This window comes from Ranitomeya imitator, chromosome 8 (assembly GCF_032444005.1).
Source record: "Ranitomeya imitator isolate aRanImi1 chromosome 8, aRanImi1.pri, whole genome shotgun sequence".
Taxonomy (NCBI): Eukaryota; Metazoa; Chordata; class Amphibia; order Anura; family Dendrobatidae; genus Ranitomeya; species Ranitomeya imitator.
Window position 1 is genome coordinate 167,725,810 of NC_091289.1, and position 27,417 is coordinate 167,753,226.

The 27,417-nt window shown below is 43.3% G+C and overlaps 1 protein-coding gene across 1 annotated transcript in view; it reads right to left on the reverse strand.

Annotated features, from left to right (window-relative positions):
* BRINP2 (BMP/retinoic acid inducible neural specific 2) overlaps window positions 1-27,417 on the reverse strand; it is a 364,502-nt gene that overhangs the window by 285,801 nt on the left and 51,284 nt on the right. Inside the window, exon 3 of the mRNA XM_069737795.1 lies at window positions 12,521-12,705. Coding sequence (XP_069593896.1) covers window positions 12,521-12,705 — 185 coding nt within the window. The remainder of the gene's footprint in view (window positions 1-12,520; window positions 12,706-27,417) is intronic.

Consider the following 27,417-nt stretch of genomic DNA (forward strand, 5'->3'; position numbering starts at 1 on the left):
GGTGGAACGGAGGACAGGTGAATATAGTAAGTGCTGGGGGTCCTGAGCTGGCGGCGATACCGGCACCTGACCCACACAGAGCGCCGGTGTCCCCGCCTGCTCAGGCCCCCCAGCACTCGGCGCAAAGCGGGTCAGAGGCAGCAGGGCCGAGCAGGTCAGAGGCAGTATGGGGACGCAGGACGGAGCAGCACATGACAGGATGGGGACGCAGGATGGAGCAGCACATGACAGGATGGGGACGCAGGATGGGTGCAGCACATGACAGGATGGGGACGCAGGATGGGTGCAGCGCATGACAGGATGGGGACGCAGGATAGGAGCAGCGCATGACAGGATGGGGACGCAGGATGGAGCAGCACATGACAGGATGGGGACACAGGATGGGTGCAGCGCATGACAGGATGGGGACGCAGGATAGGAGCAGCGCATGACAGGATGGGCACGCAGGATGGGAGCAGCGCATAACAGGATGGGGACGCAGGATGGAGCAGCACATGACAGGTTGGGGACGCAGGATGGGTGCAGCACATGACAGGATGGGGACGCAGGATGGGAGCAGCACATGACAGGATGGGGATGCAGGATGGGAGCAGCGCATGACAGGATGGGGACGCAGGATGGGAGCAGCGCATGACAGGATGGGGACGCAGGATGGGAGCAGCGCATGACAGGATGGGGACGCAGGATGGGAGCAGCGCATCACAGGATGGGGACGCAGGATGGGAGCAGCGCATGACAGGATGGGGACGCAGGATGGGAGCAGGGCATGACAGGATAGGGACGCAGGATGGGAGCAGCGCATGACAGGATGGGGACGCAGGATGGGAGCAGCGCATGACAGGATGGGGATGCAGGATGGGAGCAGCGCATGACAGGATGGGGACGCAGGAAGGGAGCAGCGCATGACAGGATGGGGACACAGGATGGGAGCAGAACATGACAAAATGGGGACGCAGGATGGGAGCAGCACATGACAGGATGGGGACGCAGGATGGAGCAGCACATACCAGGATGGAGACCATATACCAATATAAATGCTCGCCACCCGGGCATAGAACGGGTTCAATAGCTAGTACAGAATATCAGTCTAAATTCTGAGCTTCAGTTTAAAGAGTTGCTCAAGGAATGAGCAATTGATGACCTATTAATTGGGAGATATGTGCAGTACTAGAAGTGGCCACTACACAATGTGAGGGGCTATTGCGTTCCACCCTATTCATTGCTTAGTTCCAACCACTGCAGAAGCAGTTTACAACTGATCGGTGAGGGGACAAGGTGTCAGACCACCTGCAATCTCATAAGTCATCAGTTATTCAGTTCTGGATAAAACTATGTTTTTTAATTATAATAAATGTTAATTTTCTTTTGGGTCTATCCAGGTGTAAAGGATTCAGATTTACCTTGTAATCTGCAATGAGAATATTAAGATACCTTGTCTTGTGTTTCTGTCCTATTCTACATAGTAAAATACAATTTCTATATGTTCCTCCTATTTGTTCCCATGACTTCCTCATGTTGTCCCTGCCGCTGTCTTAAGGTACCTTCACACATAACGATATTGTTAACGATATCGTTGCTATTTGTGACGTAGCAACGATATCGTTAATGAAATCGTTCTGTGTGACAGCGACCAACGATCAGGCCCCTGCTGGGAGATCGTTGGTCGCTGAATAAAGTCCAGAACTTTATTTCGTCGCTGGACTCCTGCTGACATCGCTGGATCGGCGTGTGTGACACCGATCCAGCGATGTCTTCACTGGTAACCAGGGTAAACATCGGGTAACTAAGCGCAGGGCCGCGCTTAGTAACCCGATGTTTACCCTGGTTACCATGCTAAAAGTAAAAAAAAACAAACAGTACATACTTACCTACCGCTGTCTGTCCCCGGCGCTGTGCTCTGCACTCCTCCTGTACTGGCTGTGAGCCGGAAAGCAGAGCGGTGACGTCACCGCTCTGCTTTCCGGCTCCCAGACAGTACAGGAGGAGAGCAGAGAAGCAGAGCGCAGTGCTGGAGGACAGACGGCTGTAGGTAAGTATGTACTGTTTGTTTTTTTTTTACTTTTAGCATGGTAACCAGGGTAAACATCGGGTTACTAAGCGCGGCCCTGCGCTTAGTTACCCGATGTTTACCCTGGTTACCGGCATCGTTGGTCGCTGGAGAGCGGTCTGTGTGACAGCTCTCCAGCGACCAAACAGCGATGCTGCAGCGATCCGGATCGTTGTCGGTATCGCTGCAGCGTCGCTAAATGTGAAGGGGCCTTTACTCTTCCCCTGCTGTAAGCCTTGCTACTTTATCTTTCCCACCCCCTACAATTCTGAGCAAAAAATGGAGATCATCTGAACAAGTGGGACTGCTGTATCCTCTTCAGGTTTCTGAAAGTCCAAGAATTTTAGGACTTTGCTGAAACACTGATAACAGGGATGAGCGGACCCATGGAAGTTCGGTTTCTGGTATGCAACCCAAACTTTATTTTAAAGTTCAGTTTGGGAACCAGAACTATATCCAAATTTACTTCGAACCCGCAACCCATTAAAAACATTTTGAGCTGGAAAATCTCTCTCTCACAGACTTCCCCTGTAACTCCGAACATTGCAACGGACTACCAGGAGAACTTCGTGTTCGTCGTTTCGCACCAGACACTAACTGTCCAGTACGAACCCCCAACTTTTAAGTTCAGGTTCGCTCATCTCTACTGACTGATAACAGTTAGCATTCTGTTTTTCTTTCCTTAGGTAGAGAGCTCCTTTAAGCCTATTAAGTGAAATATCTGTCCTAATACCTGATCTTCATACATTATGCATGAGATAACATTGGATCTTTTCTTATATGCCATACTACCATCTGATTGAAAGTGTGCACTTGCTGGGTGTATACAGATTTTACACCTGCGGCTGGTAAGTGTGAAGATATTTACATAAGTAATGATGATGTCGCAGCCACCTGTACTGTATATAGGCTACGCAACACCGATGATAATGTTAGCTAAAATATTCATATTCATATATTATCTGTGTAATAATATGCTATAAACTAGATCTGTCATGGTGGAGAACCGTCCAAGGAAGAGACTGGAGAAAAGAATCTGTAAATGTCCAGGACATTTTATTTTTACTAAGGGCCTAAAATCTATCAGATAGGTACATGCGAACAGCTCCTATAATGTACAGGTATTAACTGTGCAAAACATGGATAGAACACTGACATGAATGAGGCTTATCAATTTACTTCTTCTCAATTCATCTCTTTAACCCCTTTACCCCCAAGGGTGGTTTGCACGTTAATGACCGGGCCAATTTTTACAATTCTGACCACTGTCCCTTTATGAGGTTATAACTCTGGAACGCTTCAATGGATCCTGGTGATTCTGACATTGTTTTCTCGTGACATATTGTACTTCATGACAATGGTAAAAATTATTTGATATAACCTGCGTTTATTTGTGAAAAAAACGGAAATTTGGCGAAAATTATGAAAATTTCGCAATTTTCCAACTTTGAATTTTTATGCAATTAAATCACAGAGATATGTCACACAAAATACTTAATAAGTAACATTTCCCACATGTCTACTTTACATCAGCACAATTTTGGAACCAAAATTTTTTTTTGTTAGGGAGTTATAAGGGTTAAAAGTTGACCAGCAATTTCTCATTTCTACAACACCATTTTATTTTAGGGACCACATCTCATTTGAAGTCATTTTGAGGGGTCTATATGATAGAAAATACCCAAGTGTGACACCATTCTAAAAACTACACCCCTCAAGGTGCTCAAAACCATATTCAAGAAGTTTATTAACCCTTCTGGTGCTTCACAGGAATTTTTTGAATGTTTAAATAAAAATGAACATTTAACTTTTTTTCACAAAAAATGTAATTCAGCTCCAATTTGTTTTATTTTACCAAGGGTAACAGGAGAAAATGGACCCCAAACATTGTTGTACAATTTGTCCTGAGTATGCCAATACCCCACATGTGGGGGTAAACCACTGTTTGGGCGCATGGCAGAGCTCGGAAGCGAAGGAGTGCCATTTGACTTTTCAATGCAAAATTGACTGGAATTGAGATGGGACGCCATGTTTCGTTTGGAGAGCCCCTGATGTGGCTAAACATTGAAACCCCCCACAAGTGACACCATTTTGGAAAGTAGACCCCCTAAGGAACTTATCTAGAGGTGTGGTGAGCACTTTGACCCAACAAGTGCTTCACAGAAGTTTATAATGTAGAACCGTAAAAATAAAAAATTATATTTTTTCACAAAAATTATCTTTTCGCCCCCAATTTTTTATTTTCCCAAGGGTAAGAGAAGAAATTGGACCCCAAAAGTTGTTGTACAATTTGTCCTGAGTACGCTGATAGCCCATATGTGGGGGTAAACCACTGTTTGGGCGGATGGGAGAGCTCGGAAGGGAAGGAGCGCCGTTTGACTTTTCAATGCAAAATTGACAGGAATTGAGATGGGACGCTATGTTGCGTTTGAAGAGCCACTGATGTGCCTAAACATTGAAACCCCCCACAAATGACACCATTTTGGAAAGTAGACCCCCTAAGGAACTTATCTAGAGGTGTGGTGAGCACTTTGACCCACCAAGTGCTTCACAGAAGTTTATAATGCAGAGCCGTAAAAATAAAACAAAATTTTTTTCCCACAAAAATTATTTTTTTAGCCCCCAGTTTTGTATTTTCCTGAGGGTAACAGGAGAAATTGGACCCCAAAATTTGTTGCCCAATTTGTCCTGAGTGCGCTGATACCCCATATGTGGGGGGGAACCACTGTTTGGGCGCATGGGAGGGCTCGGAAGGGAAGGAGCTCCATTTGGAATGAGGACTTAGATGGAATGGTCTGCAGGTGTCACATTGCATTTGCAGAGCCCCTAATGTACCTAAACAGTAGAAACCTCCCACAAGTGACACCATTTTGGAAACTAGACCCCCTAAGGAACTCATCTAGATGTGTTGTGATAGCTTTGAACCCCCAAGTGTTTCACTACAGTTTGTAACGCAGAGCCGTGAAAATTAAAAAAAAAAATCTTTCCCCCAAAAATTATTTTTTAGCCCCCAGTTTTGTATTTTCCCGAGGGTAAGAGGAGAAATTCGACCCCAAAAGTTGTTGTCCAATTTGTCCTGAGTACGCTGATACCCCGTATGTTGGGGGAAACCAACGTTTGAGCGCATGGCAGAGCTCGGAAGGGAAGGAGCGCCATTTGGAATGCAGACTTAGATGGAATGGTCTGCAGACGTCACATTGCGTTTGCAGAACCCCTAATGTACCTAAACAGTAGAAACCCCCCACAAGTGACCCCATATTGGAAACTAGACCCCCCAGGGAACTAATCTAGATGTGTTGTGAGAACTTTGAACCCCCAAGTGTTTCACTACAGTTTATAACGCAGAGCCGTGAAAATAAAAAATCTTTTTTTTTCCCACAAAAAATATGTTTTAGCCCCGAGTTTTGTATTTTCCCAAGGGTAGCAGGAGAAATTAGACCCCAAAAGTTGTTGTCCTATTTGTCCTGAGTACGCTGATACCCCATATGTTGGGGTAAACCCCTGTTTGGGCACACGGGAGAGCTCGGAAGGGAAGAAGCACTGTTTTACTTTTTCAACGCAGAATTGGCTGGAATTGAGATCGGACGCCATGTCGCGTTTGGAGAGCCCCTGATGTGCCTAAACAGTGGAAACCCCCCAATTATAACTGAAACCCTAATCCAAACACATCCCTAACCCTAATCCCAACAGTAACCCTAACCACACCTCTAACCCTGACACACCCCTAACCCTAATCCCAACCCTATTCCCAACCGTAAATGTAATCTAAACCCTAACTGTAACTTTAGCCCCAACCCAAACTGTAGCCCTAGCCCTAACCCTAGCCCTAACCCTAGCCCTAACCCTAACCCTAGCCCTAACCCTAGCCCTAACCCTAACCCTAGCCCTAACCCTAGCCCTAACCCTAGCCCTAACCCTAGCCCTAGCCCTAACCCTAGCCCTAACCCTAGCCCTAACCCTAGCCCTAACTCTAACCCTAGCCCTAATGGGAAAATGGAAATAAATACATTTTTTTAATTTTTCCCTAACTAAGGGGGTGATGAAGGGGGGTTTGATTTACTTTTATAGCGGGTTTTTTAGCGGATTTTTATGATTGGCAGCCGTCACACACTGAAAGACGCTTTTTATTGCAAAAAATATTTTTTGCGTTACCACATTTTGAGAGCTATAATTTTTCTATATTCTGGTCCACAGAGTCATGTGAGGTCTTGGTTTTTGCGGGACGAGTTGATGTTTTTATTGGTAACATTTTCGGGCACGTGACATTTTTTGATCGCTTTTTATTCCGATTTTTGTGAGGCAGAATGACCAAAAACCAGCTATTCATGAATTTCTTTTGGGGGAGGCGTTTATACCGTTCCGCGTTTGGTAAAATTGATGAAGCAGTTTTATTCTTCGGGTCAGTACGATTACAGCGACACCTCATTTATATCATTTTTTTATGTTTTGGCGCTTTTATACGATAAAAACTATTTTATAGAAAAAATAATTATTTTTGCATCGCTTTATTCTCAGGACTATAACTTTTTTATTTTTTTGCTGATGATGCTGTATGGCGGCTCGTTTTTTGCGGGACAAGATGACGTTTTCAGCGGTACCATGGTTAGTTATATCTGTCTTTTTGATCGCGTGTTATTCCACTTTTTGTTCGGCGGTATGATAATAAAGCGTTGTTTTTTGCCTCGTTTTTTTTTTTTTTTCCTTACGGTGTTTACTGAAGGGGTTAACTAGTGGGCCAGTTTTATAGGTCGGGCCGTTACGGACGCGGCGATACTAAATATGTGTACTTTTATTGTTTTTTTTTTTTTATATAGATAAAGAAATGTATTTATGGGAATAATTTTTTTTTTTTTTTTTCATTATTTTGGAATATTTTTTTTTATTTTTTTTTACACATTTGAAATTTTTTTTTTTTACTTTTTTACTTTGTCCCAGGGGGGACATCACAGATCAGTGATCTGACAGTTTGCACAGCACTCTGTCAGATCACTGATCTGATAGGAGTGCAGGCTGCTTCACAGTGCCTGCTCTGAGCAGGCTCTGTGAAGCCACCTCCCTCCCTGCAGGACCCGGATCCGCGGCCATCTTGGATCCGGAGCTGGACTGAGCAGGGAGGGAGGTGAGACCCTCGCAGCAACGCGATCACATCGCGTTGCTGCGGGGGGCTCAGGGAAGCCCGCAGGGAGCCCCCTCCCTGCGCGGTGCTTCCCTGTACCGCCGGCACATCGCGATCATCTTTGATCGCGGTGTGCCGGGGGTTAATGTGCCGGGGGCGGTCCGTGACCGCTCCTGGCACATAGTGCCGGATGTCAGCTGCGATAAACAGCTGACACCCGGCCGCGATCGGCGGCGCTCCCCCCGTGAGCGCTGCCGATCGCATATGACGTACTATTGCGTCCTTGGGAAGTAAAGCCCACCCCACATGGACGCAATAGTACGTCTAATGGCAGAAAGGGGTTAAATTTGACCAAAAGCTATTAAATAATATAGTCTTTTATGTTATAGAAAAAAAAACCTAAGGCGGAATATGGTGAAGGGACAAATAGAATAAAGAAAATGTATTGTTACACATCTGTCATACCTGGATGTTGTTACCTGTTTGATTTGTTACCATAGCAGCAAAGTAATGTGCATTTGATATGATTGTTTATACACACTTATAGGATTTATTCACCTTTGTAGAACTTTTGCATTTACATTGGTAAAGTTTTTCAGTCGTGGGGGGTAACGATCATACTTTTATCCTTGCATAATATCACTAGACTGAATATATAGAAGCCACATACAGGAGGTTTAACACAAAAATATAGTGGTTTACTATTTTGTACTTTAAACTTGGCTCCAACCACAACCAAAAAAAGTTGGTGATGGCCAAAGTTGGGTTTACAAAATTCCTATGTGTTAAAGGGAGGAGTTGTTGTGAAGTCTTATCCATGAAGATGCCTCCATACAGTTGATGGACAGTGTAAATTGGGAACTAGGAAAAGATAGTGCTGCAACAGGTGTAGCTAGAGTGTAGGCCCGGATATGGTAGGGATTTGGAGGAAGGAGTCCAGGAAAGGGTTATTAGGTATTTTACATGTCAACAAAACTAAGTTATGGGATGTGGGGTTAAGGCCCAGGTCCCATAGGTGGAGACTCAGCTTAGGACTGGGTAGGAAGTTGTGGAAAGTCATGTGGAAAAGTTAGTGGTACCTTAAAAGAAGAAGAAGAGCCATGGATCATCATTTTCCCTACAGATCCAGTACCGGTGAATGACCTGCCCATACTTATGTTGTTTTCTTCATTTGGCTAGCATAAAATTCTGGCTGTGGTGTGTTAGTTCTGAGCTATGTTTATAGTTATGCCATACCAGCTGGAGGTGACGAGGTCAGGAATGACCTTGGTTGGTGGGATGGAGTCACTTTGGAGATATGTTGATCCATTGTTATTACTTTATGTCACAAGGTTGTCATGTTCCCTTGGAAGTCCTGGAGCTAGATGGTCATGTCGGGTAATGAATTGTAGGTCTTCTTTAGAGATGGTGTGATTTGTGTCCCATATTAAATGGATTTATTTTCTTCTTGTGCTGAAGAGGTTAATGACCTTTTCTATGCTGGTCAGAGACATACAGCTCCATTTCAGCTGCTTTTGATCTGGTCAATACCTCTTCCTATATAAACTAATCAGACCTTCTTGTCTCTGCTAGTGAAAGATTTATCTTCCTGTGCTAAAGCTAAGTGGTTGGAATAAAGTTGTTATAGAGGTGTTCTGTGGTTTGCTATAGTATGTGTATGCTTTTCTCCTGGTCCCTGTTCCATTTAGTTTATTCTTTCTTGTCTCTATCCTCATCCCTATTGTTGATGATTTCTTTTGTATGACATAGGTTTTCTGTTATCCCTGTTTTGTCTTTGTGTCTTCTTTACATTATATTTCTGTCCAAGGCCACATGGAGTGAGGGAGGGGACAGATTAGGGTTTAACAGGAGCATAGTAAGGTCGGAGACTCAGGCCTCTCTACCTTCAAGAGTACCCCTGGATAGTTAGGATTCAAGTTACCTGGACAGTTTGAACCCCCCTTCCTCACTGAAGACCGTACATTTATGGTTTAGTTCCTGCTGGGACGGTTGACAGGAAACAGGTAAAAAAATTGTAGAGTGGAAAGCACTGTGACATTTGTCACCCCTGAGTTGGAACGGTGCGACTCTGGAGTATTTATTCTGGTGCTGTTTGGTGCCATCCAGGTTGATTTGATATATGTTATAATCAATAAAGGTTACTGTGACCATATATTTCCTCGTCACTCAGCGTTATGTCTTATTTGTTAATGCCATAGACACTTTAAAATACCTTAATTATAATGTTTCACTCCTGATGGGTTTCTCTGCAAAATATCGCTGATTATTGGGGGTTTGCACTCTATGACACTCTGTAATAAGTTTATCCTTAAGGGGATACTGTAAGCAATAAGGCAACCCCTTTAAGGAGTTTCCCTTTAAGGAGTTTCTTGTCCAAGTAATGGTAAGACCAACCATCATCATCGCCATCAAATGAGTAAAATGGAAGACATTATCACCAGGAAAGGATTCAGCTATTAGACTGAATGTTAATCCACTGAATCCTTGAACATTTGCTCCAGGGCAAAGTATAGTAATGTGAAAAGCCATTCCCGTTGTCACATACTGCCGCCAAAGCTGTGTCTGCTAGAGTTTGCCATATAAAGCTAATTCAACAAGGGCAGAGTTACAAATCTCAAAGATCTTTTAAGATTAAAGGAAGCACAAAATTGTTTTGGTTAGAGATTATTTAAAAGATGTGCAGGAACCTGGTCCAGCAACCATGTACATAGCTGCCAGACCAGAGCCTTGTGACCCTACTCCTTATCTCTGACGTAGCTTCTGATTAGTATGTCTGAGATGACATCATGCACCAAAAACTCACGCAAGAGCACTGTGCATGCGCAAGTCTCTCCCGGTTGTGGAGAGCTACCTCTCCAATATACTTCAAATGTTATTGAGTTCATTTCCCAGAAAAAAAAGAGAAATCTTGCAATTGTGTTTTGCATTCCAGCAATTGTGCATGTGCAGAATTCTATAGGAAATAAGGTCACTTACATGCGACCATGACAGGGAGAGTCTGCTGCATGCACACTACTCAAGCACAATATTTCACTGCCTGTTAGAACAGTGGAGCCATCAATGAAAGCCAAGGAGGAGACATTAGGTGGAGTTTGGTCAGTCGTTCTGGAATTAATTGCCAGATCTATTGCATAGTCAATCAATAATCAAAGATACTGTTTTCTTCAAATTCATCTTCAGCCAAAACAGATATGCTTGGACATGTCCCATACTTGGTTACATAGATGGGTCAGTAAAGAATGAATGTCTAAATCACCAACTATTAGGAAATCTTTGAGTAGAACATAATCAACTGGACAGGAACAGAGGACATTGGCATGTGAAGGGCAGGTTCCACAGAAATAATATTGCCTTGCCAAATGAGCGAGTCTTACCACTGTTCTCTATGCATCTGATGTATAAGAGATATTAGGTTTAGGTTATTACTAGTGATGAGCGAGTATATTCGTTGCTCGGGTTTTCCTGAGCACGCTCGGGTGATCTCCGAGTATTTGTTAGTGTTCGGAGATATAGTTTTCATCCCTACAGCTGGATGATTTACAGCTACTAGCCTGCTTGAATACATGTGGGGATTCCCTAGCAACCAGGCAACCCCCACATGTACTCAGCCTGGCTAATAGCTGTAAATCATTCAGCTGCTGCGATGAAATCAAAATCTCCGAACACTAACAAATACTCGGAGATCACCCGAGCGTGCTCTGGAAAACTCGAGCAACAAGTATATTCACTCATGATCACTAGTAGGGTTGAGCGACTTTTCTTTTTATAGGATCGGGTTGGGTTTCACAAAACCCGACTTTCTCAAAAGTCGGGTCGAGTGAAATCGGCCGATCCTATAGAAAAGTCGGGGTCGGGGTCGGCCGAAACACAAAACCCAATGCAGTGCAATGGGATGCTAATGGTTCCCAGGGTCTGAAGGAGAGGAAACTCTCCTTCAGGCCCTGGGATCCATATTTAAGTGTAAAATAAAGAATAAAAATAAAAAATATTGATATACTTACCCTCGGACACGCCCTGGTTCTAACCGGCAGCCTTCCTTCCTAAGAATGAGCGCCTGAAGGGCCTTCGATGACGTCGCGGCTTGTGATTGGTCGCGTGAGCGGTCACATGGGTGGTCACACGACCAATCACAAGCTGCGACGTCATCTAAGGTCCTTCACGCGCTGATTCTTAGGAAGGAAGGCTGCCAGTTAGAACCAGGGCGCGTCCGAGGGTGAGTATATTCCTATTAGGAATATACTCACCCTCACCTTCGGACGCGCTTTCGGACGCTTCCTTCCTAAGAATTAGCGCCTGAAGGACCTTAGATGACGTCGCGGCTTGTGATTGGTCGCGTGACCGCCCATGTGACCGCTCACGCGACCAATCACAAGCTGCGACGTCATCGAAGGCCCTTCAGGCGCTCATTCTTAGGAAGGAAGGCTGTCGGTGAGAACCAGGGCGCGTCCGAGGGTGAGTATATCAATATTTTTTTTTTTATTCATTATTTTACACTTAAATATGAATTCCGATACCGATTCCCGATATCTTAAACATATCGGAACTCGGTCTCGGAATTCCGATTCCAGATCAGAAGATCGCCGACCTCATGGCCGACCCCACACAGGGGTCAGGTCGGGTTTCATGAAACCCGACTTTGCCAAAAGTCGGCGACTTCTGAAAATAGCCGACCCGTGTCGCTCAACCCTAATCACTAGTTATAATCAGTCCAATGTCCAAAGAAAATGATGAATGAATGGCACTAGGGGAACGTGTATTTATAGACACAAGATCCGTTTTAAAAACGATAGCTAGCCATAGAATGCAATGGGTATCTGGTGCTCAGCAAAAAATGCATCAGACTAAATGAGGAAAAATATATAAAGAAATGTGGCACTCACCCATTTACAGTAAGAACAAATTCTTTATTATACAATTTCAAGGTTTAAAAACAAAGTCCATAAGGACAGCAGGCGTGCAGAGAGATGCGGGGAAAGAGATGGACAACAGCCGTTTCGCGCGGTGTTCGTTCTTACTGCAAATGGGTGAGTGCCGCAATTCTTTATATATTTTTAGGATATAATCAGGTTCGGACTGGCCCACGGGAGAACAGGTGAATCCTCCAGTGGGCCCCTTTGCAGGAGTGGACAACCACCATCTTACATGAGCAATACTTGGCACAATACACTTGATTTACTATGTACAGATAAAGGCAGCATCTTATTCATTTATTAATCTACCCAGTTGATCGCTATAGATTTGTGAATTAGGATAATGTCACATTTGCTTGTAATTAAACAGTGGGCTCTTGAAGTTGACGTTACTGGTGGGCTCTTGGCACTCCAGTTCAACTTTGGTTAAATTGTTCTTAAACTCACCTCCCAGCACGGCAGAAAGAAGAATATGAGTGCCATACTTCTTTATCAAGTTCTCTGTGATTTGTGCCGAGCTTGGTCTCCTGCCCAATTGGCGGATGTTCCGGACAAACTCTGGAGCCAGTGTTAGATTAGGAAATTCCTTACTTTCCAGCGCCATGTTCTTCACTTTCCAACGACCAAACTCCCTGGGAAGAATATTCAAGAGTAAACGCATCGAATAAAAAGAAATTAAATTTCATTCACTCTACATAAAGCTGATTGTTCTTCCTATTTGCATTATCTAACAGATGGAAGAGCCTTACCATTTCCCAGCAGTAGACGCTGATGGAGCAAGTGCCTCTAATGGACCATTATTACGGAGCATTTTAATGTGTTTTTAAACCAATTTTCCAACTAATATGCATTTTCTTATTGATCTAAATTGTATCTACAATTGTGTGCCCTCATATCATAAAGCAGCATAGACTTCCCATACGACCACTCACACGCAATTAGACACAGCAAGAAAGTTCTCGATGAAATACCAAGATGGCCAAGATGGAAAATCAAAGTATGTAGTAAGAAAAATTATAAGTGTTGGATCGTGTATTATGATCGACTATGGTCAAAAAGTGCCGAAAAGTGTTGTAGGAACCCATTAATGCATAATCTTTGCCAATCCCGGTCTTCGGGATTTTAAGGAATGTTCATAGACTGATTAACTGATAGAAGGGACCAAACTTTCTATAAAAACCTTCCATGACCTTATGCAAAATGACTAATGAAAGAACACAAAGTTTATATCTGGATAGACTGATGGTTTCCCGCTGCGCTTACTAAAGTATTCTTCAGCCACCTACTGTAAAGAAAAATGCAGCCACTATGGTGAAAACTAATCTCTATGACAACCTTTACTTTCTACCCACACAGACTGTACTATAAAGTACAAACACCATTTGACATATTTCTTTTCTGGTCAAAAACAATTATAGTCCGCCGTGACGTGTCCAATGTAACTCCATATATTGGGGACTACTTGAAAAAACATTACTGGTTGAAGTGATTTGTGGAGTTATGACTTCATGTGTCACTAAGTTAGACCCCCTAGCCGTAAAAATAGAATTTGATATCACACATGGGTGTGGGAATGTTTCTCCTTTCCGAAATGCCATGTCATCTGCGAGGCCTCTAACATTCTTCCTTGTGTGGAGACTTATAGGCCATGTGATGCTCCTTTGAGAATTTAGATATTCAAGCAGCATGACCTATAAATCTCTTGATGCCAATATTGCAGTCTCCACCAGGATAAATGTCACCCATTAGATCCCCTGTTAAATGCTTCTCACCCAGCCAAATCAGACGTCATGCTTTGCACTGATGAGGAGCAAGCACTATGAAATGTGTGCGCAAGTAGAAGGTATGGTTTGTTATGTGAAAAAGTCTTCATCAGTAGATATTTAGAGGGAATCTGTCACTAGGTTTTTGCCACCTAATCTGAGATCAGTATAATATAGGGGCAGAGACCCCGGTGATATGTCACTAACTGAGTTACTTGCTGTAGTTTTGATACAATCACTGCTTTATCAGCAGGATATTATCACTAGAGGACTAGTAAACCTGCTGCTATGTAGCTCTCCATATTCATGAGTTCTGTAAAACCTCGCCCCCACAACTGATAGGCAGTTTTCTGCCTATGGACAGTGCACACAGAAAACTGTCAATCAATGGTGCGGGAGGACTTTTACAGAGCTCAGCATTCAGAGAACTGGTAGATCTGCAGCAATAAAACAGATTGTAATCAAAACTTCAGTAATCTTTAATCAGGATTCAGGATCTATGCCACAACATTATGTTGCTCTCAGATAAGGTACCGTTACACTAAACGACTTACCAACGATCACGACCAGCGATACGACCTGGCCGTGATCGTTGGTAAGTCGTTGTGTGGTCGCTGGGGAGCTGTCACACAGACAGCTCTCTCCAGCGACCAACGATCCGGGGAAAGACTTTGGCATCGTTGAAACTGTCTTCAATGATGCAGAAGTCCCCGGGTAACTAGGGTAAACATCGGGTTACTAAGCGCAGGGCCGCGCTTAGTAACCCGATATTTACCCTGGTTACCATTGTAAAAGTTTAAAAAAAAAAAACAGTACATACATTCCGATGTCTGTCACGTCCCCCCGCGTCAGCTTCTCCCACTGACAGTGTCAGCGCCGGCCGTAAAGCAGAGCAAAGCGGTGACGTCACCGCTGTGCTTTACGGCCAGCGCTGACAGTCAGTGCAGGGAAGCTGACGCCGAGGGACGTGACAGACATCGGAATGTGAGTATGTACTGTTTTTTATTTTTTACTTTTACAATGGTAACCAGGATAAATATCGGGTTACTAAGCGCGGCCCTGCGCTTAGTAACCGGATATTTACCCTGGTTACCAGTGAACACATCGCTGGATCGGCGTCACACACGCCGATCCAGCAATGACAGCGGGTGATCAGCGACCAAAAAAAGGTCCTGATCATTCCCCAACGACCAATGATCTCCCAGCAGGGGCCTGATCGTTGGTCGCTGTCACACATAACGATATCGTTAGCGGGAAATTATAGGCCGGTAAGTCTAACCTCTATTGTTGGTAAAATATTTGAAGGGTTTCTGAGGGATGTTATTCTGGATTATCTCAATGAGAATAACTGTTTAACTCCATATCAGCATGGGTTTATGAGAAATCGCTCCTGTCAAACCAATCTAATCAGTTTTTATGAAGAGGTAAGCTATAGGCTGGACCACGGTGAGTCATTGGACGTGGTATATCTCGATTTTTCCAAAGCGTTTGATACCGTGCCGCACAAGAGGTTGGTACACAAAATGAGAATGCTTGGTCTGGGGGAAAATGTGTGTAAATGGGTTAGTAACTGGCTTAGTGATAGAAAGCAGAGGGTGGTTATAAATGGTATAGTCTCTAACTGGGTCACTGTGACCAGTGGGGTACCGCAGGGGTCAGTATTGGGACCTGTTCTCTTCAACATATTCATTAATGATCTGGTAGAAGGTTTACACAGTAAAATATCGATATTTGCAGATGATACAAAACTATGTAAAGCAGTTAATACAAGAGAAGATAGTATTCTGCTACAGATGGATCTGGATAAGTTGGAAACTTGGGCTGAAAGGTGGCAGATGAGGTTTAACAATGATAAATGTAAGGTTATACACATGGGAAGAAGGAATCAATGTCACCATTACACACTGAACGGGAAACCACTGGGTAAATCTGACAGGGAGAAGGACTTGGGGATCCTAGTTAATGATAAACTTACCTGGAGCAGCCAGTGCCAGGCAGCAGCTGCCAAGGCAAACAGGATCATGGGGTGCATTAAAAGAGGTCTGGATACACATGATGAGAGAATTATACTGCCTCTGTACAAATCCCTAGTTAGACCGCACATGGAGTACTGTGTCCAGTTTTGGGCACCGGTGCTCAGGAAGGATATAATGAAACTAGAGAGAGTACAAAGGAGGGCAACAAAATTAATAAAGGGGATGGGAGAACTACAATACCTAGATAGATTAGCGAAATTAGGATTATTTAGTCTAGAAAAAAGACGACTGAGGGGCGATCTAATAACCATGTATAAGTATATAAGGGGACAATACAAATATCTCGCTGAGGATTTGTTTATGCCAAGGAAGGTGACGGGCACAAGGGGGCATTCTTTGCGTCTGGAGGAGAAAAGGTTTTTCCACCAACATAGAAGAGGATTCTTTACTGTTAGGGCAGTGAGAATCTGGAATTGCTTGCCTGAGGAGGTGGTGATGGCGAACTCAGTCGAGGGGTTCAAGAGAGGCCTGGATGTCTTCCTGGAGCAGAACAATATTGTATCATACAATTATTAGGTTCTGTAGAAGGACGTAGATCTGGGGATTTATTATGATGGAATATAGGCTGAACTGGATGGACAAATGTCTTTTTCGGCCTTACTAACTATGTTATGTTACTATGTTATGTTGCTACATCACAAAAAGCGTGACGTTGCAACAATATCGTTAACGAAATCGTTATGTGTGAAGGTACCTTTAGGGTAGCAAAAGTCTGGCTACAGATTCCCTTTAACAGCGCTGTCCAGCCCTGCCATTTGCTGATTCTTGTATACAATTCACATTGAATGCAAAGTTAACATCTATTGTACCTTCAATGACCCCTGTGAACTGGGATTTGTACAAACAAATATTTTATCTGCACGTATAATAAAGACATCTGTCCTTATTTTAAAAGGATAGACTAAGGAGACAAAAACAAGGAGAAGAGGGACTCAAGACAAGACCTTGAATGACTCACAAAGACTATTTATGGTGAAAATAAAATCACACTTAGACATGCACCTGTAAACCCAGAGAGGAAGATTTATCAAGCTAAACGCTCCAGAATTCTGTCTCAAATTTCTCCAAAATGCTGTCTTTCATGATTTATATTACATTTGTGTGTTTTAGCTACAAGGGGAATTGCTTCTCTGAAAAGCCGTGGCTTAGAGGAAAAGTGGAGAGGCTTAAAGCATAATATTATGTAGCAAAAATGTACAAACATTGTACAAATGTCTGGCATGACATAAACTAACCAGTAGGTGATCTCAACTGTTTCACAGCATGTTTTTGTAATCTTTAATGTTAATCTGTCTGGAGGTTTTTACTCACTCATCTGAGAGAAGCTTGATGTAGGCAAAGAGACCATGAACCCAACAATGTATCTCGTGGTTTACTGGGTGCAGCAATTCAGACACAGAGTTTTTAGATTTAGAAAGCAGCAGAGCTGAGAAAGCTAGCCCCGCCCACACCGGGCTCTGTATGTACACAGTCTATAACCATTGAGCTGCTTATCAGAGAAGGGGGCGGACTTGAATGACAGCACTTGCATCAGCTAGTCACAGCAATGATAATCAGCAGGTGATAAAACCTACAGTGTAAGTAAACAACATCACACAGCTTGACATGTGACACATCAATGAATTCTGTGTTTTAACCCCTACCTCATGCTATTCCCTTTAATAGCTGCAAATTTTTAATATTGTAAATAAAAAAAAAAATGATCTGTTGTAAAATTGATGCAAATCAATGCATTTTATACAAAATATACAATTTTTCTAACAAACACACTGCATCAGTTTGCATTCATTTCTTGAAAAAAAAAAGAAATGAATCCTGGGGAGTGTCAAGAAAGCCTGCGACTTGTTTTCTAGATGAAAAATAGATGCAAAAGTCTTTCATAGACTACAATATTATAAAAAAAAAATCAATTTTATCCAATTTCTTAAAGAATGAAAAAGAGCAGCCGACTGTGGTTTTTGCATAATGTAAGTAAAAAAAAAAACCGATCAAAACAGATACTCTATGTAGACAAACTTTAGTCAAACAGATACGCATTTGACTTACATTTTTTCCATCATATTTTATGTAAGTACAAACATATCTCCTTAAATATGTCTTTTTTTTTACATAGTTCAAACAGATGCTCCAAGTACAGCCCGGAAACAGATACTGTGTTCTCCTTTGAGATCTACATCAGGCTTTCTGTCGTAATCAACCTAAAACTTTATTCCGATGGGAACCCAGAAAGAGCCCCAAAAGCCATTTACTTAATAGAAGCCGACGGAGTCAGACCAATGATACACCATGATCATCTAGAATAAAGTTAGCCAAAAGGTAGCCTTACACATTTTGATAAAATTTATAAAAATGTGATCTACTGATCAGATGCCATCCATCATTATTCCATTAGAACGGTTATCAAAATCATATAGGCTGCAGCCAGTTAGTGGCCGCTGAATGGCTGTAGAGCTCACGTGACATAACAAGGTCACGCAACTTCTGGGAGACCCGGCAAACAACATCTCTGGAGCGCTGAGGGTGTGGAAAGTGAGCAGATGCTTTTCTTATTTTACTTGTGGTACTCAAAGGGGTTTTCCAAGTAAATCACAACAACTTTCAGGTGCCCATACGCATTAGACTAAAGTTAATGAAGATGGATGATTTAAAGTATAACGAATGTTCATTGGTTTAAGCACAAAAATGAACAATCGTTTTAGCAGACCAACGATACACCATGATCATCTAGAACAGTGTTCCCCAACTCCGGTCCTCAAGAGCCACCAACAGGTCATGTTTTCAGGATTTCCTTAGTATTGCACAGGTGATAATTGCATCACCAGCACAGGCAGTAATTCCATCACCTGGGCAATGCTAAGGAAATCCTGAAAACAAGACCTGTTGGTGGCTCTCGAGGACAGGAGTTGGGGAACACTGATCTAGAATAAAGTTAGCCAAAAGGTAGCGTTACACATTTTGCTAAAATGTATAAGAATGCAATAATTTGACTATACATTTTGATCGGTGAAACTTAAACAAAAAAATGATTTATTAAACCAAAAAGTAACACATTGTCATCATCTTAAAGGGAGTCAGCCATGTTTAAAATGTTCATACAATGATCTTTTTTGCTCATCATGAATCTTTCCAGAACATTGCCAGAACATTTTCAGAAAGTTCTTTCATCTTTCTCTCACTTGTAATAACTGTAAGGCACAAAATTCCCAAAAACAGCATCAGTGAAATGATTGTTCACCAGACCAAGGTTCACTCATCGTTTCTGCAAATATTAACTTACAGCAGCAAACATCATGCAATGTAGATGTTTCCCTACAAGCATTCAGAAGAAAACTTTGGTAATACAGTTCCATACGGTGACACCGTATGACAGCACATGGAGTGCCTAGAGCAATGCAGTCGAGAATTATAGAGACACCATGTGCCGCAGGGCATGCTAAATGCATCTGTCAGCAGGTTTTTGCAATGCAATCTTAGTTGATGCAGAGGCAGAGACCCTGATTTCAGCAATGTGTCACTTGCTGGTCTACGTGCTATCATTTTTCTCTGCTGCAGTTCTAGCAGTGCTCAGAATGCTGAGCCCTTAGTAACTCCGCCCACATCACTGATAGGCAGCTTTTTCTGTACACTGTATATTGACAGTTGCTAATCGGTAGGGTTAGCTTGGTTACACATAGCAGTTGACCAGGAGGCATGACATTTCTAGTCCTGTAGTAATAACCTCCTGTGAAGAAAAAAGTAATTTTAGTGAAAAAAACATCAACACACAGCCCAGTAAGTGACACATTGCTGCCATCAGGGTCTCAGTCTCTGCATTATGGTTTTCTCAAACTAAATAGCAAAAACATTCTCACAGATTCCCTATCAAACATAATTATGTATGTATCTCTTTGCCTGATGGTTACTCCACTTATAGATTGTCGATAGGCAGTTATGACTTAGGGTGTTTACACCTTAATGTTACTCTTCTTTGTAAATGATCAATAAGTTTATTTATTAAAGAGGACCCTATCCCCAGTCTGGGGATGCCCTTTTTATTTGGTAAGATAGTAGGCAGTCCAAACATTTGTGATTTTTTTTAAATTTCACGTGTCTAGAATTAAATGTCTACCAAAAGGGCTCGACTGCCTAGCAAAAGTCAAATCTAAACTTCAAGATCGTGGGATCCCAGCATGCAAAGTGGGATTCCACAATCTTCCATGGCCTCTCTCATCTATTATATAATTGTCTAAGGGTCACTTCCGTCTGTCTGTCTGTCACGGATATTCATTGGTCGCGGCCTCTGTCTGTCAGTGAAATCCAAGTCGCTGATTGGTCGCGGACTCGTGGCAAAACAGCCACGACCAATCAGCGACAGGCACAGTCCGGAAGAAAATGGCCGCTCCTTACTCCCCGCAGTCAGTGCCAGGCGCCCGCATACTCCCCTCCGGTCACCGCTCACACAGGGTTAATGCCGGCAGTAGCGGACCGCGTTATGCCGTGGGTAACTCACTCCGTTACTGCCGCTATTAACCCTGTGTGACCAAGTTTTTACTATTGATGCTGCCTATGCAGCGTCAATAGTAAAAACATCTAATGTTAAAAATAATTTAAAAAAATGAAAAATCATCATATTCTCACCCTCCGGCGCCTTTCCCGCTCTTCGCGACGTTCCGATGCTAAGGATGGTATGCAACAAGGACCTTCCATGATGTCATGGTCATGTGACCGCAACGTCATCACAGGTTCTGCATGCCTGCGCGAGAAGGACCTTCCATAACGTCACGGTCATGTGACCGCGACGTCATCACAGGTCCTGCGCGCCTATGCCAGAAGGACCTGCCATGATGTCACGGTCATGTGACCGCGACATCATCACACCCTGGGACCGGAAGCTGGCGACAGAACTACAAGGGGCCCTCGGATCGGAGGGTGAGTATATGTTTATTTTTTTATTTTTTAACCTGTGACATACGTGGCTGGGCAATATACTGCGTAGCTGGGCAATATAATACGTGGCTTTGTGCTGTATACTACGTCACTGGGCAATATACTACGTAACTGGGCATTATACTACGTAGCTGGGCAATATAGTACGTGACTGGGCAATATAATACGTCACTGACTGGGCTATATACTACGTCGCTGGGCAATATACTACGTAACTGGGCAATATACTGTCACGCTCACGCCCTGACTGGTGGGCGTGAGCTCGGGGGGTTTGTGGCCCCACTGTGCCACAAACCAGACTACCCTGGAAGGGGCGTGACTATGACAGCTGCCTGGGTTTTCACTGGAGCCTCTGATGGTGAGGACAGGCTTGTGCAGCAGGCAGCTGCCAGGTGCTACTCCAGGGTGGTGTCTGGCTGTGACTGCTGATCCCACTTGGGAGACAGGAACACCAGGATTGGTGCGGGCATTAGGCAGGACTGGCAGAAGAGCACGGCTGGAACACAGACGAGTAGGCAGGCACGGCTGAGACAGCGCTGGCAGAGACACGGCAGAGAACACAGGGCTGGCAGAGACACGGCAAAAAACAGGGCTGGCTAGGACAGCAGGAACACAGGACTGGAAGGCAGGGCAGGAACGGCGGGACTGGCAGGAACACAGGATACACAGGACTGGTTGATGTGGTGTATGAATCAGGCTGCACTCTGATGACACCCGAGTGCAGTCCTATTGTGAGTGTGATGAAGGAACAGGTAGGGACCTGTACACACAGAAGATGCAGGTACGGAAACAAGCCAGAAGGAAAGGAGAATGAAGGAACAGGTAGGGACCTGTTCACACAGGAGGACCAAGTAAGAAGTAGAAGGTGGAACTAAGAGAAGAGAAGGAGAAGGCAGAGCCAAGGACGGAGCCGCAAGAGGCGGAGCCAAGGGCGGAGACACTGGAGGCGGAGCCAAGAGCGGAGATGCTGGAGGCGGAGCCAAGAGCGGAGATGCTGGAGGCGGAGCCAAGAGCGGAGATGCTGGAGGCGGAGCCAAGAGCGGAGACGCTGGAGGCGGAGCCAAGAGCGGAGACGCTGGAGGCGGAGCCAAGAGCGGAGACGCTGGAGGCCGAACCAAGAGCAGAGAAGGATCCAAGTGCAGAAACACAGGAGGCGGAGCCAGATAGTACCGCAAAGAGCGGAGCCAGATAGAACCGCAAAGAGCGGAGCCACAGAGCAAAGCCAAACAGTGCGAAGCAAGGTCTGAGTGCAGAGCCGCAAGAGTGCGGAGTATAAGCAGACAGAAAACACAAGGAAAGAAAGCAGGGAAGGAAGCCACAGACAAGGAGACCGAGAAAAGACAAAGTACAGACAAGGTAATAGAACAAGACACAGGGACAAAGACACAGGGACCAGGATATTCTGCCTCCTGGAGGGCGGACAACAAGAACAAGGCAATAGCACAGAGAAAAGCTCAGAGGGAGTAACTCAGAGCAAGGCCAGGCAAACTCAGCAGCTAAACACTAACTGAGCTAACACATTGCACAGGCCCAGACCACAGGGTGGAGCTGCACTATATACAGGAGGCCTCTTGGTAATTGGTCAGGAACTGATTAGACAGGTGCACCTGATTCCTATAAGAACCAGAGAGTTCAGGCGCCGGCCCCCAATACACATAGCCATGAGGCATGCAGAGAGCAGAGACACAGAACATGGAGCTGGCATTAAAGAGAAACCACATCATGACCTGGAGCAGTGGGTAAGATTGTGTGAGAGATGTGAGGTCATGCTGTGATGCCAGCAGAGTTGTTACATATACTACATCGCTGGGCAATATACTACGTGGCTGGGCAATATACTACGTGACTGGGCAATATACTACATGACTGGGCAATATACTACATAGCTGGGCAATATACTACGTGGCTGGGCAATATACTACGTGGGCTGTGCAATATACTACGTGACTGGGCAATATACTACGTGGGCTGTGCAATATACTATGTGACTGGGCAATATACTACGTGGGCTGTGCAATATACTATGTGGCTCTGTGCTGTATACTACGTCGCTGGAGAATATACTACGTAACTGGGCAATATACTACGTGGCTGGGCAATATACTACGTGGCTGGGCAATATGCTCTGTGCTGTATACTACGTCGCTGGGCAATATACTACATGGCTGAGCAATATACTACATGGCTGTGCAATATACTACGAGGACATGCATATTCTAGAATACCCGATGCGTTAGAATCGGGCCACCATCTAGTGGTGATATAGTGAGCTCTCACCCTTTATACTAACCCAGAGCTGCCGCATACTTTACTAAGCTGTTACTAACAGTAACCACTCTAATGATGTTACAGTTTGGTCACCGCATAGTAAAGTATAAGGCAGTGATCAGTTAATGCAAAGAGCACAATTTCACAATAAACCCCCAAAATTGGCCAAATTGTTGTTCCCTTTCCAAAATTGTGGGTAAACAACTTTGTTTCAAGCACGTGATGCTCATTCAAACTCACATGTGGCAAGTAACAGGTGTGGATAATATGAAAATCAAACCTGAAACCAGATAAAAAGGGGTCAATTTACACAATCTTTGCATTGTATGTCTGTGTGCCACACTGAGCACAGAGAACAGAAAGAGAAGAAGAGAACTGTCTGAGAACTTGAGGACCAAAATTGTTGAATAATCTCAACAATCTCAATGCTATAATTTCATCTCAAAAGAACTTGATGTTCCTTTTTCCACAGTGCACAACCTAATCAAGAAGTTTACAACCCATGGTGCTGTAGATTATCTCCCCAGATGTGGATGGCAGAAAAAAATTGATTAAAGGTTGCAACGCAGGATAGTCTGGATGGTGGATTAGCAGCCCCAATCAAGTTCCAAAGAAATTCAAGCTGTGCTGCAGGCTCAGGATGCATCAGTGTCAGTGTGAATTATCTGTCGACATTTGATTGATATGAAACGTAATGACATGAGACCAAGGAGGACCCCACAGGCACAGAGACATAAATAAGCTAGACTGCAGTTTCCCAAAATGTACATAAGTAAGCCAAAATCTTTCTGGGAAAGCATCTTGTGGACAGATGACATCAAGATAGAGCTTTTTAGTAAAGCACATAATTCTACTGTTTACCAAAAACGGAATGAGGCCTACAAAACAAAACAAAGTACCTACAGTCAAATATGGTGGAGGTTCAAATATGTTTTAAGATTGCTTTTCTGCCTCTGGCACTGAGTGCTTTGTGTGCATCATGAAATATAAAAAGATAACCAAAGAATTTGGAGATGCAATATAGTGCTTAGTGTCAGAAAGTTGGGTTTACGTCCTATGTCATGGGTCTTCCAGCAGGACAACGATCCCAAACATACTTCAAGAAGCACCCAGAAATGGATGGAAACAAAGCATGACATTGATAAGATAAAATGATAATCACAGAGGGATAGATTGATAAAGAAAAAAGATGGGCTTTGACATTTCATATGACTGATTGATAAGAATAGAAAGACAATAGATTATGAGACATGAATGAGACTGATTAGGGAATCTAAAAATATTTGGAGCCATTGAGAGGATTGATTCATACATTATATAAATGCATTGATTTGCAGGAGAGATAAGTTGCCACATCACATCACACTAAATAAAATTGTTAATAGTTTTGTATAACTGCAAACATTGCTGCCGGAAGAGGTAAGAAACGAAGTTCTGCTTAATATTTGTAAATTTCTGTTACACACAGGTAAAATAGGTCATTCAGTTAATTCTTTTCGTTCCCAACAGTAAAGGATATCATCGATCTTGACCATAGATGATGACCTTCTGATTAATGGTGGTCCCACTGCTGGGGAAAGGGCATGCATCAGCATCTGGCGAACTCAAGCACATGCCAGGCCCTGCTACGCCTGAGGAGGTGAACCTCTTGGCCCAGTTTGGCGACATGCGTTGGGGCCTAACTGCTGCGAACAGACCTAGTTCCAGTAGCAATTTAACTCTTTAAATGCCCCTGTAAATTGTGGCAGTGGCATTTAAGAGGAAGGAAATGAGGGGGAGGAATTTCTTGCTATAACCTTTCCCTTCTGCAATGTGATTTTGGGTTGTTATGGTGGCCACAGACCTACTTAAGGCCCCCATGTCTGCTATATTTGTAAATCTATGAATCTGGGCTTCATACGAGATAGATAATTTTACAATACACTGCAATAGTGTAGAATAGTTTACAAGTGATTGCAGGTTCAAATTCCCTGGTGAGGCTAAGTATAAACATTAAAAAAAAATGCAAAAACAATGAACATTATAAAAAAGAAATAATTCACCAATGTCTGATCTAATTAAAATGTAACCATAAAAAAGAAAAATAAGTTAAAACCCAACAAACAAAAAGCGCATAACCAAACTATGTACAAATTTAAAAGAACACATTTTTATTGGATATTAATTAAAAAAACAGCATGTACACATACCAAAACAGTAGACAAGAAATCAAATGGATGGGTGATAAAAGAAGAATACCCCATAATGAGTATCCATGCAGAATCAGTTACAGATGCAACACATGGAAAAGAACCAACAGGATACTGCTATAATAACTGTTATAACAACTGCTATAATAATGGAGAATGATGACTACCCACCAAACACACCGAACATACGTTTCGCAACAACTTCATCTGGGGGTAAGAGAAACAATATTTTTATATAAAAAAATAGAATAAAATATCATTAAATCGTATGAACCCCAAAATAGTAATGGTAAAAACTACAATTGGTGTTTAGACCTCCACCAATCAAAAAGTTACCACCTACAGTGGCTGGCGAAAGTATGCACCCCTTGGCATTTTTTGTGTTTTGTGACAAATGGAATTTCTTTGTTTTTTTGAGGGTTTGCATCACTTTTTATAAAGAACATGCCTACAACTGTGAACAATTCATTTTCTTTTTATTGCGAAGCAAACAACAAATACGACAAAATAATCCAAAACTTCAGTGTGCATACGTATTCGCCCCCCTAAAGTCAGTAGAGCCTTCTTTTGCAGGCATGTAGAGTCTCCTTTTGCAGCAATTACAGCTGCCAGTTGCTTTCCACATCTTGGTACTAGGATTTTTGCTCATTCCTCAAGGCAAAAATGCTCCAACTTTTCAAGTTAGGTGGTTTCCTCTGGGGAAGAACAATCTTCAAGTCTGACCACAGATTCTCATTTGGATTAAGGTCTGGGCTTTGACTAGGCCACTCAAAAACATTTACATGTTTCCCCTTAAATCACTTGAGTGTTGCTTTAGCAGTATGCTTTGGGTCATTATCTTATTGGAAGGTGAACCTCCATCCCAGTCTCAAATCACTGACAGACTGAAATAGGTTTTGTTCAAGAATATCATTGTATTTAGAGCCATCTACCTTCCCCTCAACATGGACCATTTTCCCGGCCCCTTATGATAAAAACATCCCCACAGCTTGATGCAGCCACCACCATGTTTCATTGTGAGAATGGTATTTTTGGGGGTGATGAGCTGTGTTTGTTTGGCGCCAGACATAACGTTTCCCTTGGTGGCTAAAAAGTTCAATTTTAGTTTCACCTGACTACAGCACCTTCCTCCATACATATGGGAAGTCTCTCACATATCTTTTGGCAATCTCAAAATTAGCCTTACAATATTTGTGTGTTAGTAAAAGCTTCCATAACTCCACCTCTATGGAGTATGTGGCTTATTGTGATCGTAAGGACAGATACTCCAGTTTCCAGAACTCTGCAGCTCCTTCAGGGTTATCTGTGTTCTCTGTGCTGCCTCTCTGATTAATGGCCTCTCTTCTCAGGTTAAGAGTTTTATTGGTGGACCTCTTTTGGCAGGCTTGTTGTGGTACCATGTTCTTTCCATTTCATTATAATAGATTTGATGGTGTTCTGGTGTTCATCAGAAATTGGGATATATTTTTATATATTTTTATAAACCAACCCTGACTTCTCAAAAACTTTATCCCTGAATTGTTTGGAGGACTCCTTGATCTTCATGGTGTTGGTTGGAGATCTCCTTGGTCTTCATGGTGTTGTTTGGAGAGCTCCTTGGTCTTCATGGTGTTGTTTGGAGAGCTCCTTGGTCTTCATGGTGGTGTTTGGAGATCTCCTTGGTCTTCATGGTGTTTTTTGGAGATCTCATTGGTCTTCATGATGTTGTTTGGAGAGCTCCTTGGTCTTCATGGTGTTGTTTGGAGATCTTTTTGGTCTTCATGGTGTTCTTTGGAGATCTCCTTGGTCTTCATGGTGGTGTTTGGAGAGCTCCTATGTATTCATGGTGGTGTTTGGAGATCTCCTTGGTCTTCATGGTGTTGTTTGGAGAGCTCCTTGGTCTTCATGGTGTTGTTTGGAGGGCTCCTTGGTCTTCATGATGTTGTTTGGAGATATCCTTGGTCTTCATGATGTTGTTTGGAGAGCTCCTTGGTCTTCATGGTGTTGTTTGGAGATCTCCTTGGTCTTCATGATGTTTTTTGGAGATCTCCTTGGTCTTCATGGTGTTCTTTGGAGATCTCCTTGGTCTTCATTATGTTGTTTGGACAGCTCCTAGGTATTCATGGTGGTGTTTGGAGAGCTCCTAGGTATTCATGGTGGTGTTTGGAGATCTTCTTGGTCTT